Raw genomic sequence first — 13,997 nt, 5'->3', positions numbered from 1 at the left:
CGCTTTTCCAATTCCAATCTATCTTTTTTGAGATGGGGTGACCACATCTGCATGCAGTGTTCTAGATGTGGCTGTACCATGGATTTATATAGACGCTATAGGATATTTTCTGTCTTATTATCTGTCCCTTACCTAATGATGCCCAAGCACATCATGAATTGCAGTCTAATTACTCCTTAAGCTACAAAGTGACAGTGAGGAGTCTGATGATGATGTCGACATGCATAATGCATATGACACCTGATTGCTTGAGGCATTCACGGACATGCTCACCACAATGGAACGCTGCTTCTTGTCTCAGGAAATGAGCACTGAGTGGTGGGATCACATCATCATGCAAGTCTGGGATGATGATCAGTGGCTGCAGAACTTTTGGATGAAGAAAACCACTTTTATGGGACTGTGTGCTGAGCTCGCCCCCACCCTACTGTGCAAGGATACAAGATTGAGAGCTGCCCTGCCAGTGGAGAAGTGCATGGCAATTGCAGTATGTAAGCTGGCTACTCCAGACAGCTACCAATCAGTCGCTAACCAGTATGGAGTGGGCAAGTCTACTGTTGGAATCGTGTTGATGCAAGTATGCAGAGCCATTAATTGCATCCTGGTAAGAAGAACCATGACTCTGGGCATTGTGGCTGGCTTTGCACAAAGGGGTTTCCCTAACTGTGGAGGGGCAATAGATGACACGCGCATTCAAATTCTGGCATCAGATCACCTAGCCTCCAAGTACATAAATTGGAAAGGGTAGTTCTTGATGGTTCTCCAGCCGCTTGTGGATCACTGTGGGCGTTTCATTGACATTAACGCAGGCTGGCCAGGAAGGTGCATGACGCACGCATCTTTCAGAACACTGGCCTGTTCAGGAAGCTGCAAGCCGGGACATTCTTCCCGGACCAGAAAATCACCGTAGGGGAAGTTGAAATGCCCATTGTGGTCCTTGGAGACTCTGCTAACCCTTTAATGCCGTGGCTCATGAACCCTTACACAGGGAGCCTTGACAGCAGCAAGGAGTGGTTCAACAACAGGCTGAGCTGGTGCAGAATGACTGTGGAGTGTGCCTTTGGCCGTTTAAAGGAAGCTGGACCTGGCAATGACAAGATCCCTACGGTTATAGCCGTGTCCTCTACCCTCCATAACATTTGTGAAGGGAAGGGTGAATGATTCACTCAGGCATGGAACTCGGAGGTTCAACACCTGAAGGCTGAATTTGAACAGCCAGAGAGCAGGGCTATTAGAGGGGCCCATCACGGGGCTGTAAGGATTAGGGATGCCTTGAGGGAGCAATTCAATGCTGAAAGCCACCAATAATGTCTGGTGCCCGGCAAGGGAGTGAAGTGCAGTGGTTCCAAAATTAGTAGGAATCTGTGTTTGCTACATATTATGCACTGACTAGCAGTGCCTGTTGCTTTCCTGGGCTATGCTATCTTCTACTTAATGCAATGAAGAATGTTTCCAAAACCAAAAAAAAATCATTTATTGAAAAGAAACACAACTGCTGGAGAAACACACATGGCATGACACATCTGTGGTGTGTGGGAGCAGGGAAGGGGACTCGTTAGGGTTAGGCAAGTGGGTGGGGTGGCAAATGGAAGAATCACAGATTTGTGAATGTCCTGCTATCATATTCAGCCTTCCTGTCTGGAGTGCCGTGCAATGAGTGCTGCACTTCAGGCTGGCTAAAATGCATGGAGATGGGGGTTGAGTGCAGTGTGTACGGGTCATAGTTTACAGGGCTGGGCGATGAAGGTAAAAGTGTTGGAGGCAGCTGGTGGTGATAAGAAACCAGATGTTGGGGGAAATGGGTTGGCGGTGACATGGGGGCACAAGGGAAAGAGTTTTGGGACAAGTGCTGCAGGGGTGGGTGGGTGCGGATCTGCTCTGTATGCGGTGATATGAGCGCCTGCATCCAGTCCGCTTGGTGCTCCATAATACTTAGGAGCCACTCCATGGTTTGTTGCTGGTGATCTGCATTCTCCTTGCGGACCCTCCCTTGGGTCTCCTGCCACTTCTGTACTTTTTTAGTCTCAGTAAGGGACTGCTCCGTGACTTCAGGCAGAAGGTCCTCCTTGCTTCTTCATGGCCACTTCCTGAGTCTGTGCAGCCTTTTGGCTGCTGATCACAAGGACGGCTGGGATCTCAAGGTTGCATCTGTAAAGTCAAAATGCAACACTTAACAGAGGCAGCATTGTTAACACTAGACAGGGCAATGATTCGGCCAAACTTAAAGACAAGCACAGTGCACACAATAGCACAAACTGCCTGTCCCCAGGTGAGCACACATAACCCACAAGAGCCTCAAAATGGTTAGTAACCACAGGGGCAGGGGGAACTGATTGTTCCAGGGCTCTGCTGTCCTCTGGGGTCCTGTGCCTTGGGGAGAGCCAGCAGCTTCAGGGGGCCCCTATACTGAAGATGGTCCCCAAATTTTCCACAGGCTGGGTTTGTACTGGAAGATATATCACTGGTGAGGGTGAGCTGGGAAGCAAGGGAGGGTCTTCTGCAACAATACAGCTTCTGCCCTGGCCCTTATGCAGATTGCCTGTGTGCAGCAATGGTCCCCCAACCCCTGTGGCACAGTGGCACGGACATGTTGGCTTGACTGGGACAAGGAGCACAGTAGCTCTGCCAAGGAACGTGCGCAAGCGCATTGCCCAGCTTCTGCATGAGACCTTTGATGAGATCTCTGAGGCTGATTACCGTGATGTGAAAGAGCACATCAACGCCCTATTCTGCATCTAGGCATGCATGCAGCCCTAACCCTCCTTGCACCAAGAGCCTGCACCGAACAACTCCCTTCTCAAAAAAAAAAAAAAAAAGCCACTTACCAGGCACCTCATGTGCTGTTTGTTCTTCCCAAAGCAACGTCTGCTGCAACTAGCTACCTTCCTCCTGGCTTGAAAACAGCTCCTGGTTTCATGCATCTAGGGGTTCCAGGCCATCTTCTGGCTCTGGGCCTCCTCCTCCTCAGCACCCTTGATCCCACTTTCCTCCTCCTGCCTTGTTGCACTCTGGGCTGCCATGGCCTCTGAAGTGTCGATGGTGCTCTTTGGAGTGGAGGTGGGGCTGCCCCCAAATATCTTGTCCAGCTCTTTGTAGAAAGGGTAGGTTGTGGGGGCAGCACCGGAGTGGTGGTTTGCATCCCATGCTTTGTGGTAGGTGTTCCACAGCTCCTTCACTTTAATCCTGCACTGCTATGTGTCCCGTCCTGGTCCCTTTCTATCATGGCCCTTGATATCTGCCTGTAGGTATCATAATTCCTACAGGTAGAGCACAGCTGGGACTGGACAGCTTCCACCCTCCAAACACTGATGAGGTCCAGCAACTCACCATTGCTCCATACTGGGGATCGCCTGGCGTGTGGAAGCATGGAAAGATGCACTGAGAGCACTCCACGCCTGGCTGTGTTGACCGAAACAGGAGACTAAAATAAAAGTGGCCCAGATATTTCGGTCCTAGGTTCGCCCCCTACCCGTATCTATCACCGGAGGTTTGTATAAAAGACTTCACAAATCAAGGTACAACGAGGTTTTATTTAAGGGAAGAATATGGCAAGAACCCCAAAGGTTAAATAAACAGGGCAAAATAACCAACAAGACAGGCTGTAACAATAAGGAACAGTACAAACAGGCTCACAAGATCACAGTACCATCTCTAGCAGCTTTCTCCCTCTTAGGCTGGTGCAGCACAGCAGGTCACCGGATCCCCTGGATGGAAGTGGAAACCCGAAGCAGGGGTGATCAAGCTTCTTCAGGTGAACTGGTGAGTGCTACCCTCCCTCTACCCTTTATCTGCGTCGTCGTGGGTATAGTATGCGAATCTCTTAGATGATATAGTGAGTGTGTGCAAGTGAGAAATTCCCTAGCCAGAATAACCCATGTGGGGTGGATGGCCTACCCTTGATTGTCTGCTCTGCACTCTGCCACTCAGACGGGCAGCCCCAATCTGATCAGAACACCGCCTTATATAGACTTCCACCCACTGGGCAGATTATATGATTGACAGTTCTCTTACTCCCACCGAAACCAGGAAAAGGACGCCAAACTAGGGTGGGGAAGGAGCAAGAAGGCTCACAAAGATGGATGCCTAGTTGTCCTTAAGAGGATCCAAGGTCGCCACCAGATTATTTTGCCTCTACAGCTGAGCAAACAGGAAAGGGACTTTCAAAATCCCCAGAGAATTTAAAGGGCAGGACTGACGGTTGGTCACCTGAGGGCAGGGCAGTAGAGTTCAAAGTGATGACCAGAGTGGCTAGAACAGGCATTGTGGGGCACTGCTGGAGGCCAATCAGAGCATGTTAATAGATCAGGGCATCCACACTGGCACCGCGGCGCTCCAGCCGGGGTGCAGAAAGCTCAATGCCTCTCATGGAGGTGGATTACCAGGTGCACTCCAGCCGCAGAGTCTGGGTGCTCCACGTGCCTTGCCAGTATCTACACCTCAGGAGTTTGGGAGCACGGGGCTGACTTAATGGGCTCCAACTTGCAAGTGTAGCCAAGGCCTTAGTCTTTAGGTACCTCAGGTCACTTTCTCTCTCTCTCCAGAGACTCTGTATAGACCAAGGAATTCTGGGGTGAAGTGAGGCCTTGGGTACAGAGCGAGGAGGGGCTACATTAACCTGTTTAGGGGTGAATGAAGGTGGAAGGAGCTTTTGGATGGCTGGGGAGGTTTTTGTGCATCCTTGAGCACCCCATGGTGCAGTGTGGGGCTCATGGCACAGTAATACACAGCAGAGTCGCTGAGCTGGGTGGAGTTTTTGTGCAGAGGGTAGGAGTTTTTGTTGTGTTTGGCTTTATATTTAAAGCTATATATCCTGACGTCATGCTGAACCAGATTAGGCAGCTCTTATGCTGAGACCGCAGCCGGTCGTGTTACCAAATGTCCTTTCAGTGCTTCCTTTGTATTCTTCCCTCTGTCTCTCTGCACCCACTTGTTGTCTCCTCTTACACTTGGATTGTAAGCAGATTCGATGACAAAACTGGACAGTGCCTAGCACAACAGGGCTCCTGTTATCATCATCACAGCTGAACCATGGGTCCCCTGCAGAATTGCCATGCTTATGACCTAAATCTTCAGTTAATGTGGATTGCTGCAGATCCCTTTACTCTACAGTGCAGCCATGCTCATTGAAGCCAGAAGAGGAACCTGGTCCCATTCCCTAATTTTATTGAAAATGTGTGGGTTTTGTGACATTAAACATCATTTTAAAACCCAGAGAACAGCCTGCTTTAAAGCAGGCAGAGGGAAGAAATAATTAAAAATATGCAATACAAATATTCTTATTTAATGTACCATAAACCCAAATGGTCTAAAGACCCTGTAATAAATATAAAGGGAAGAGTAACAACCTTTATGTATGCTGTAATATAAAATCCCTCTTGGACAGAGGTACAGAATCACTTACTTGTAAAGGGTTAATCAGCTCAATTAACCTAGTTGGCACCTGACCAGAAGGATCAATGGGGAAAGAAGATGCTTTCAAATCTTGGGGCGAGGGGGAGGGGGTTGTTTCTGCCCTCTTGGACAGAGCGGGACCAGGGCAGGAAAACACATCTCCTAAAAATATCCTGAAATGATATATCTAAAATTACAGAAATGGTAAGTAATCGCAAGGAAATGTGTTAGATTATCTTTTGTTTTAGCTTGTGAATTTTCCCTATGCTAAGAGGTAATTTATTCCTGTTTTGTAATTGGGAAAGAGAATCAGAGGGGAATCCTGTGGGTTTTAAATCTTTTTATTTACCCTGTAAAGCTATCTTCCATCCTGATTTTGCAGGTGTAATTCTTTTCTTTTATTTTTTTTAATAAAATTCTTCTTTTAAGAACCAGATTGATTTTCAGTGTCCTAAAACCAGGGATTTGGTCTGTGCTCACTTTGTTAACCTATCAGTTAGTATATTATTCTCAAGGCCCCCCAGGGAAGGTGGTGAGGGGCTGGGGAGGATATTTTGGGGGAGGATAGGGCTCCAAGTGGCCCCTCCCTGAATGTTTGTTTAAATCACTTGATGGTGGCAGCAATACCCACCAAGGACAAGGAAAGGAATTTGTGCCTTGGGGAAGTTTTTAACCTAAACTGGTGGAATATAAACTTAGGGGGTCTTTCATGTGGATCCCCACATCTGTACCGCAGAGTTCAGAATGGGGAGGGAACCCCGACAGACCTATACTTCATCTAGATAAATGGATCCACACAAATTTCCACCAGCTGAGGTTTCATCCTGTTTCATATTATAGAGGACTATGAAATCATGAACGATCTGAAAAAAGTGAGTAAGGAATTGTTTTTAAGCCCTTCACATAACTCAAGAACCAGGGGTCACCCATTGAAATTAATAGACAGTAGGTTTAAAACAAAGAGAAGTACTTATTCACGCAATGCACAGTCAACATTTGCAACTCTTTGTCAGGGGATATTGTGAAGGTCAAAAGTATAACTCAGTTAAAAAAAGAACTAGACAAGTTCATGAAGGACAGGTCCATCAGTGGCTACTAGCCAAGACAGTCAGATGCACAACCCTATACTCCCTAAATCTCTGACTGCCAGAAGTTGGGGTGGATGACAGGATGGAGCACTGAATAAATTGTTCCCTTCTGTTCATTCTCATTGAAGCATCTGGCACAGGACAATGTAGGAAGACAGGACACTGGGCTAGATGGATCATTGGTCTGACCAAGCATGGCCATTCTTATGTTTTTATGAGAATCATAGCTTCTAACCCCTGAAGGGGTGAGTAGATTATCTAGTCAGATTTCCTGTGTAACACAAGCTATACGAACATCACCCAGTTTCCCCTGCATTGAGCCCAACGACCAGTGTTTGACAAAAGCATACATGCCAGAAAAGCAAAATGTCTTGCTTTTTAAGATGCCAAGAGATGGAGAAGTCATCCCTTGCCTTGTTGGTTTGTTCTCCTCTCTGTGTTTGTGTATTTGTTTGTTTGTTTTTGAACAGTACGCTTTATTTCTCATTTGAATTTGTCTGGGATTATCTTCCAGCCAATGGTTCTTTTCATTCCTCTCTCCACTACACTGCAGCTCTTTCTTCTGCTTTCCCTGGAGGTACTTTATATACCATAATGAAGTCAAGTTATGGAAATATAACATGTTGGATTTTGTTTTCAGAGACAGAAATCTAGAGTTTCTGTGCTTCATCCTCTCTCTTGGTGGATTCTTGTTCAGCTCCCCTGCTGGTTGCAATCACTGTGTCTCTGAAGGCGCAGTAATAGACCGCAGAGTCGTTCACTTCGCTGGAGCTTTTCTTCAAATCGAAGGATTTCTTGTCTTGGACATGATCAGCAAAGAAGCCCTGCTTGTCCCCTTCATCTTGGCCACCCCCTGATGTTTTATCTCTCAGCCATAACTTCGGTGCTTCATTGGGGTATTGAATATACCAGAGGAGATAAGGGAATAGAATAGTCTCATATGTACACTCAATAACCAAAGGTGCTCCTTCTTTGACAAGAACGGTGCCTTCAGTTTGTGTGACCGAGTCCCCGAAGGTCCCTTGTGGGAGAGGGGGGAAAGAAAAATATTTAGTCTAAACACTATCATCTTAGGTAACTTTAAATATTCTCACCCTAAGTGATTTAGATGCCTATACCCCATTATTTAGGGTAACCTTAACCTTAATTGCATACACCCCCTTTAAACATTTAACCCTTCTGAGCCTAGGGTTTTTAAGAGTGGTTGGGTGTTGCAAAATGGCAATAGCAAATATTTCCAGCTGGACACATGAAAATGCTACTTACTTGAAATCGCAACCAGCAAAATAATTGACCCGGAGGTGAAGAACATGGTGGGAAGTCACCGGTTCTTAACCCGAACTGCTCTTATCACACACACACACACACACACACACCGCCCAAACCCCAATTATGAGGAAGGGATCCACCTTTTTGTTTCTCACAGCGACCAGAAAATTGTCTGTTTCAGAGTAAAGCCTAAAATCGTGGTTTGGTTCTTCGCTTTTCCTGTTCAGCTGTCTGTGTGGGTGGTAACAGCCTCCTGAGTGGGTGGTTCCTTCACATCTGACACTTCCCTTGAGCTGCAGTGACAGCATTTTAAACAGGGCTCGAACAGAAAGAGGAGGGGTTGGACTGAAAGAAGCTCAGAGTTCATAAGACACCAGAGGGCAGGAGAAAGGATGGGTCATGCAGAGTTTGTGTATTATTGTGAAGATGAAACACAGGTTCCTTGTGGTCAAAGGCATCCACTGAACAGGGCTGTCATGATGGAAAATAGGGGTATATTGATGGGATGGGGGGAGATATTTATGAGACTGGGGTATAGTGATCATAAATGGGAGTATATTTGTGGGAACTGAGTCTATTGATGGGGAATATGATATTTTGTTGGGGGGAAATGCATTGATGAGCAATGGCGATACATTGATTGGATATAGAGTATATTGATGGGAAATGGGAGTATATTTGTGGGAAACGTGAGGATACTGATGAGAAATATTTCAGAGTAGCAGCCGTGTTAGTCTGTATCCGCAAAAAGAAGAACAGGAGTACTTGTGGCACCTTAGAGACTAACAAATTTATTAGAGCATAAGCTTTCGTGGACTATGAAGAAGTGGGCTGTAGTCCACAAAAGCTTATGCTCTAATAAATTTGTTAGTCTCTAAGGTGCCACAAGTACTCCTGTTCTTCTTGATGAGAAATAGGAGATACTGTTGAGAAATAGGGCAAATCGATGGGCATTAGGGGTACCTTGGTTAGAAACAGGGTATATTAATGGGAAATAGTGTTATGGTGATGGGAAAATTTTGATCTAGTGATATGAAATAGGGTGTATTGATGGGAAATAGGATAGATTTGTGGGGAATGGAGTAGACTTTATATCTTAGTGTGATAATTGTGCTGCATAGACAAATTTAGTATCTTCACACACCTTCATTGGTTTAACTAAATCTCTAAAAAATGACCGTGATTAAACTAATGAAACTCGCTCATGTTACTATAGTCTCAGTGTATTGTACCCATCAGGGTAAGAAAACATAAGAACAACCCTACTAGGTCAGACCAAAGTCCATCTAACCCAGTATCCTGTCTTCTGACAGTGGTCAATGCCAGGTGGCCCAGAGGGAATGAACAGAACAGGGAATCATCAAGTGATCCATCCCCTATCCCTTATTCCCAGCTACTGGCAAACAGAGGCTAGGGACACCATTCCTGTCCATTCTAGTTAATAGCCATTGATGAACCTATCCTCCATGAATTTATGTAGTTATTTTTTGAATCCTGCTATGGTCTTGGCCTTCACAACATCCTCTGGCAAAGAGTTCCACAGGTTGACTGTGCATTGTGTGAAGAAATACTTCCCTTTATTTGTTTTAAACCTGCTACCTATTAATTTAATTTGGTGACCCATAGGTTTTCTCTTATGAGAAGGTGTGAATAACACTTCATTATTTACTTTCTCCACACCAGTCATGAATTTATAGACCTCTATCATATCCCCCTAAGTCATCTCTTTTCCAAGCAAAAGTCCCAGTCTTATTAATCTCTCTTCATATGGAAGCTGTTCCATACCCTCAATCATTGTACTGCCCCTTTATGAACCATTTCCAATTCCAATATATCTTTTATGAGATGGGTTGACCACATCTGCATGCAGTATTCTAGATGTGGCTGTACCATGGATTTATATAGAGGCTATAGGATATTTTCTGTCTTATTATCTGTCTCTTTCCTAATGATGCCCAATATTGTTAGCTTTTGACTGCCACTGCTCATTGAGTGCATGTTTTCAGAGAACTATCCACGACTCCAAGATCTCTCTTGTGAGTGGTAACAGTTAATTTAGACCCCATTGTTTTATATGTATAGTTGGGATTGTTTCCCAATGTGCATTACTTTGCATTTATGAACAGAGGGGACTTCAGTCAGCAGGGCTGAAGATTTGACACCTTGCCTCAGCAATGGATTGACTGGGGCTGGGGGGAGAGTTTGAGTATCTATATATAGATTTTGTAAATGTTCTTTTGTTCCTTAAATGCCTGAGTCATTTCACCTCTCTCCCTGGGGGGCGGGAATCCCCCTGCCCCTCTCTGGGCACTCCCTGCTGCTCAGCCCCGGAGTGAGATATTAATCGCACGGGGCTGCCCCTGGCGGTCACACTGTGTCTCTCAGAGCACAGTAATACACCACTGCGTCTGCCAGCCGCACCCTGCGCAGGGACAGGCTGCTGGATTTCCTGTCCTCAGAGATATACAAAGCTCCCTCTGGCTCCGTGCTTGGACTTGTTTTGCTGTATCCAGGGCCAGCTTTAGGCCAATTCAACCAATTCTCCTGAATTGGGCCCTGTGCCTAAGAGTGCCCCGCGCCCATGCCCCGGTATGGCGTATCGGCAAGAGCCGGTGCGCTGTACCGGGGTGGTCTGGCTTCCCCAGGGGGCAATTTAAAGGGCCCAGGCCCTTTAAATTGCCACCAGAGCCCCACTGCTGGAGCCCTGGGGTAGGGCTGCGGGGTTCTGGGGGCTATTTTAAAAAGTCCGTTGCTTCCGCTGCCTCTACTGCCCCGGCCCTTTAAATAGCCACCGAAGCCCCGCTGCTTCCCCAGGGCTCCTGCGGCTATTTAAAGGGCTGGGGCGGTAGAATGAGTGGAGCCCTGGGCCCTTTAAATAGCCCCAGAGCCCTGGGATAGTGGGGGGATCAGGGGCTATTTAATGGGCTGGGGCTCCAGCTGCCTGTGCTGCATCCCCTGCCCCGCACCAGCACTGCACCCCCTGCCCTGCCTCCAGCCCTACACCCCCTGCCCTGCCCGCAGCCAGCCCCTGTCTCCAGCCCCTGCTGCACCCCCTGCCCTGCCTCCAGCCCTGCACCCCCTGCCCACAGCCAGCCCCTGCCGCACCCCCTGCCCTGCCTCCAGACCCTGCTGCACCCCCTGCCCTGCCTCCAGCCCCGCACCCCCTGCCCTGCCCGCAGCCAGCCCCTGTCTCCAGCCAGCCCTGCACCCCCTGTCCTGCCCGCAGCCAGCCCCTGCCTCCAGCCCCTGCTGCACCCCCTGCTCCGCACCAGCCCTGCACCCCCTGCCCTGCCCACACCAGCCCCTGCTGCACCCCCTGCCCACAGCCAGCCCCTGCCACTCCCCCTGCCCTGTCTCCAGACAACCCCTGCCACACCCCCCTGTGGCCCTGCCCGAAGCCAGACAGCCTCACACACACCCCTGTCCACACCAGCCCTGCACCCCCTGCCCTGTCTCCAGCCAACCCTGCACCCCCTGCCCTGTCTCTGGCCAACCCCTGCCACACTCCCCTGCCTGAAGCCAGCCAGTCCCATACTCCTCTGTCTCCAGCCCTGCCACCAGGGCCAGCTCTTGGTATTTCGCCTCTCCAAGCAAAAACATTTTTGGCTGCCCCCAACCCCAGCCCTGGGCTCTCACCTCCCCATCATTGCCCTCCCCCCACACGCCTACTGCCGCCCCAGCGCTGGGCTCCCCTCCGCATCAGTGCTGTCTCCACCCACTACCCCCTCGCCTCCAGCCGGTCCGGCCCTGGCAGGGTCTGGGTAAACCCTCAGCCCAGGGTCCCCCCATCCAGGGCTCCTGCCTCCAGGACCAGCCGGGACCCAGGAGGACAGAGCCAGGGGATCGTCCCGGCAGGGGGCTGAGGAGCCGGGGCATGGTAGCCCCAGAGGGAGCGGAGCCCTGGAGAGTGGGACGCGGGCCCTGCATGGCAGCGCCCCGTCCTCTATGGCCCCACTGCTGCTGCTGCTTCTGGCTGCCCTGCCACAGTTCCTGGGTGGCTCAGGCCGCTTCACCCAGCCCCGGCTGCGGCGCTGGGGGGCGACCGCTCTGTGGCACCTGCAGGCAGCTCCGTGTGCCCCGCAGGGAGGCCCCCAGCCTGAGTGTCCCCCGCTTGGAGCCTGCCCGGCCCAGCCACAAGGTGCAAGCACTGCTCCCCCGTGGCGCGAACCGCAGTGGCCCCAGGGCACCTCCGCGAAGGACACGCTGCTGCCAGGGCCACCTCTAGGCTTTTTAGCAGAGTATACTGAGAGTATATCGGTAGGAAAGTTAACGCCGGCTTGTGTAGAAAGACGAGGAATAGTGCTGCTCCCTGGCAGTATGAGTCAGAATTGTAGCCTGATAGACAATTATCAGTTGATACTGACGAGACAAGGTGCAGTGAGGTGATATCTTCTACTGGACCAACTTCTGCTGGTGAGAGACACAAGCTTTCCAGCTTACACGGAGCTCTCCTTCAGGTGAGCTCCAGATATGGTCTCTCTCACCTGCAGAAGTTGGTCTAGTAGAAGATATCACCTCACCCCCACCAGGACTCCATAATATCCTGGACCCAACACGGCGTGTCAGGTGATACAGCAGCGTGCCCTTGTGGGCAAAGAAATGAACTGAAAGGGGAAATGTCTCACACACGAGAGAGGAGACTCGCCTTCGTATAGATATCCGAACCGTTCTGTCTGATCTGTTACCTCAGACCTGTGTGTGTTTGTACGGAATTCGGAGTTAACTAATGTGGGAGTTAAAAGGGTTTACACGATTTTCCCGAATCATTTAGAAGCTCCGATAATATGGTGATGGGAGGGTTTTATTAAAAAAAAAAAAAAAAACCCGCAGACAGAAAGTTGGCTGTGTCTGAAAGACAGAAATGGCAGACAGCTGGTGTTTCTCTTTGTTCACCGGACGAGAAAGAAGTTTTATTCCCCTCCCACTTTTTAGACTCTGAAAGGAGCGGGTCCTTTTTCATGCTTCACGATACGGAAGAAACTCTCTCCTTAGCTTGCCCAGCCAAGAGACGCTGCTGTCCCCTGCTCGGGGCCGGGGTGAGATATTGCGCGGGGCAGCCCCTGGCTGTCACGCTGTGTTGCTCAGAGCACAATAATACACCGCTGCGTCCGCCAGCCGCACCCCGCGGAACTCAAAGACACTGGACGCTTTGTCCTGAGCGATGTATAAAGTGCTGCCCGCTTCGGTGCCGGGAGTCTCTCCCCTGAATCCACCTGCCAAAAGCCGCGGTGCCTGGCTGGGGACGTGGCGGTACCACATTATCTTCTCGGTGGTCACGTTAGGGTGATTGCAAGAGAGGGTCAATTTCTCTCCCTCCACCGCCTCTGCGGAAACGGGCTGCTGGATCTCTGCTCTGCCCAGGGCACCTCGGAAAGAAAGGAGGAAAGAGAATTAATCCCAAGTGCCTTAGGATTCAATTCCCTTCTCCCTGCCCGCCTCCTTTCTGGGTGAATCCCATTGGGGCTTTCAAAAAGAGCGAGAAAGGGAGAGAGACTTGTCTCCGGACAGCTGGGGGCAAAGGACATTTAATTGCTGGCCTGTGCAAAGTCTAAAGTCCTATGGCGATAAATACGCATTTCGACCCTCCCCCCCGCAGCCCAGGTACCTCTCATCTGCTCACCACGCCGGCTACCAGGGGGAAAAGCACATTCAAATCAGCTGATTCTAGTCTTCTGTACTTGCTCCCTGGTTCCACTGTCAGGTCAGGGCTAGGGACGGGGAACTACACAACAACCTAGCAAGGGCGGTGACACGAAATCTTCACACTCACTTAGCACCGAGGCTGTTAACGCAGCTGCGATCCAACCTGAAGCCATGTCGGGGGTTCAGGGGATCTGGGTCTCAGCTTCCACCAGGATTAATTGCTCTTTGCAGCTGGCAGGGAAGAGAAGAAGCTGCACCCCCTGCGTGACGCCTTAGAACCTTCCGTTGTGGCTCTGGGCTGGAGCTCCCAAGGGGCTGAATAGCAGAGAACGGACTGGCTCTGGTCTGTACAGGCTGGCTGCTGCTGTCAGAGACAGGAGACTTGCGGGAGTGGGGCGGGGATGAAGGCAGCGCGGAACAGGGCTCATAGACGTGCAAATACTCTGTCGAGACTGTATTATATACTCAGGGGAAACATGGGGCTATGAATAGGCACTGGTTGAAAAAAAATTGTAGTAAGTGCTTATAACTTACGTCGGTGGTTCACGACCAGGGGTACTGCAGAGATCTCCCAGGGGTTACCTCAACTCACCTGGAGAGTTGCCT

The 13,997-nt window shown here is 49.7% G+C and overlaps 2 gene segments (V, D, J or C); both read right to left on the bottom strand.

Moving 5' to 3' along the window:
* Positions 1-7,129: 7,129 nt before the first annotated feature.
* Positions 7,130-7,826, bottom strand: LOC128846172 (T cell receptor alpha variable 18-like). The segment is given in 2 exon segments: positions 7,130-7,500; positions 7,746-7,826. Coding segments are annotated over 2 exon segments (417 nt in total).
* Positions 7,827-12,815: 4,989 nt separating this feature from the next.
* Positions 12,816-13,564, bottom strand: LOC128846171 (T cell receptor alpha variable 4-like). The segment is given in 2 exon segments: positions 12,816-13,114; positions 13,519-13,564. Coding segments are annotated over 2 exon segments (345 nt in total).
* Between the last annotated feature and the right edge of the window lie 433 nt (positions 13,565-13,997).

This window comes from Malaclemys terrapin, chromosome 12 (genome assembly GCF_027887155.1).
Source record: "Malaclemys terrapin pileata isolate rMalTer1 chromosome 12, rMalTer1.hap1, whole genome shotgun sequence".
Classification (NCBI taxonomy): Eukaryota; Metazoa; Chordata; order Testudines; family Emydidae; genus Malaclemys; species Malaclemys terrapin.
Note: the sequence above shows the minus strand (reverse complement) of the source record. Positions and strands in the feature narration are given on the sequence as shown.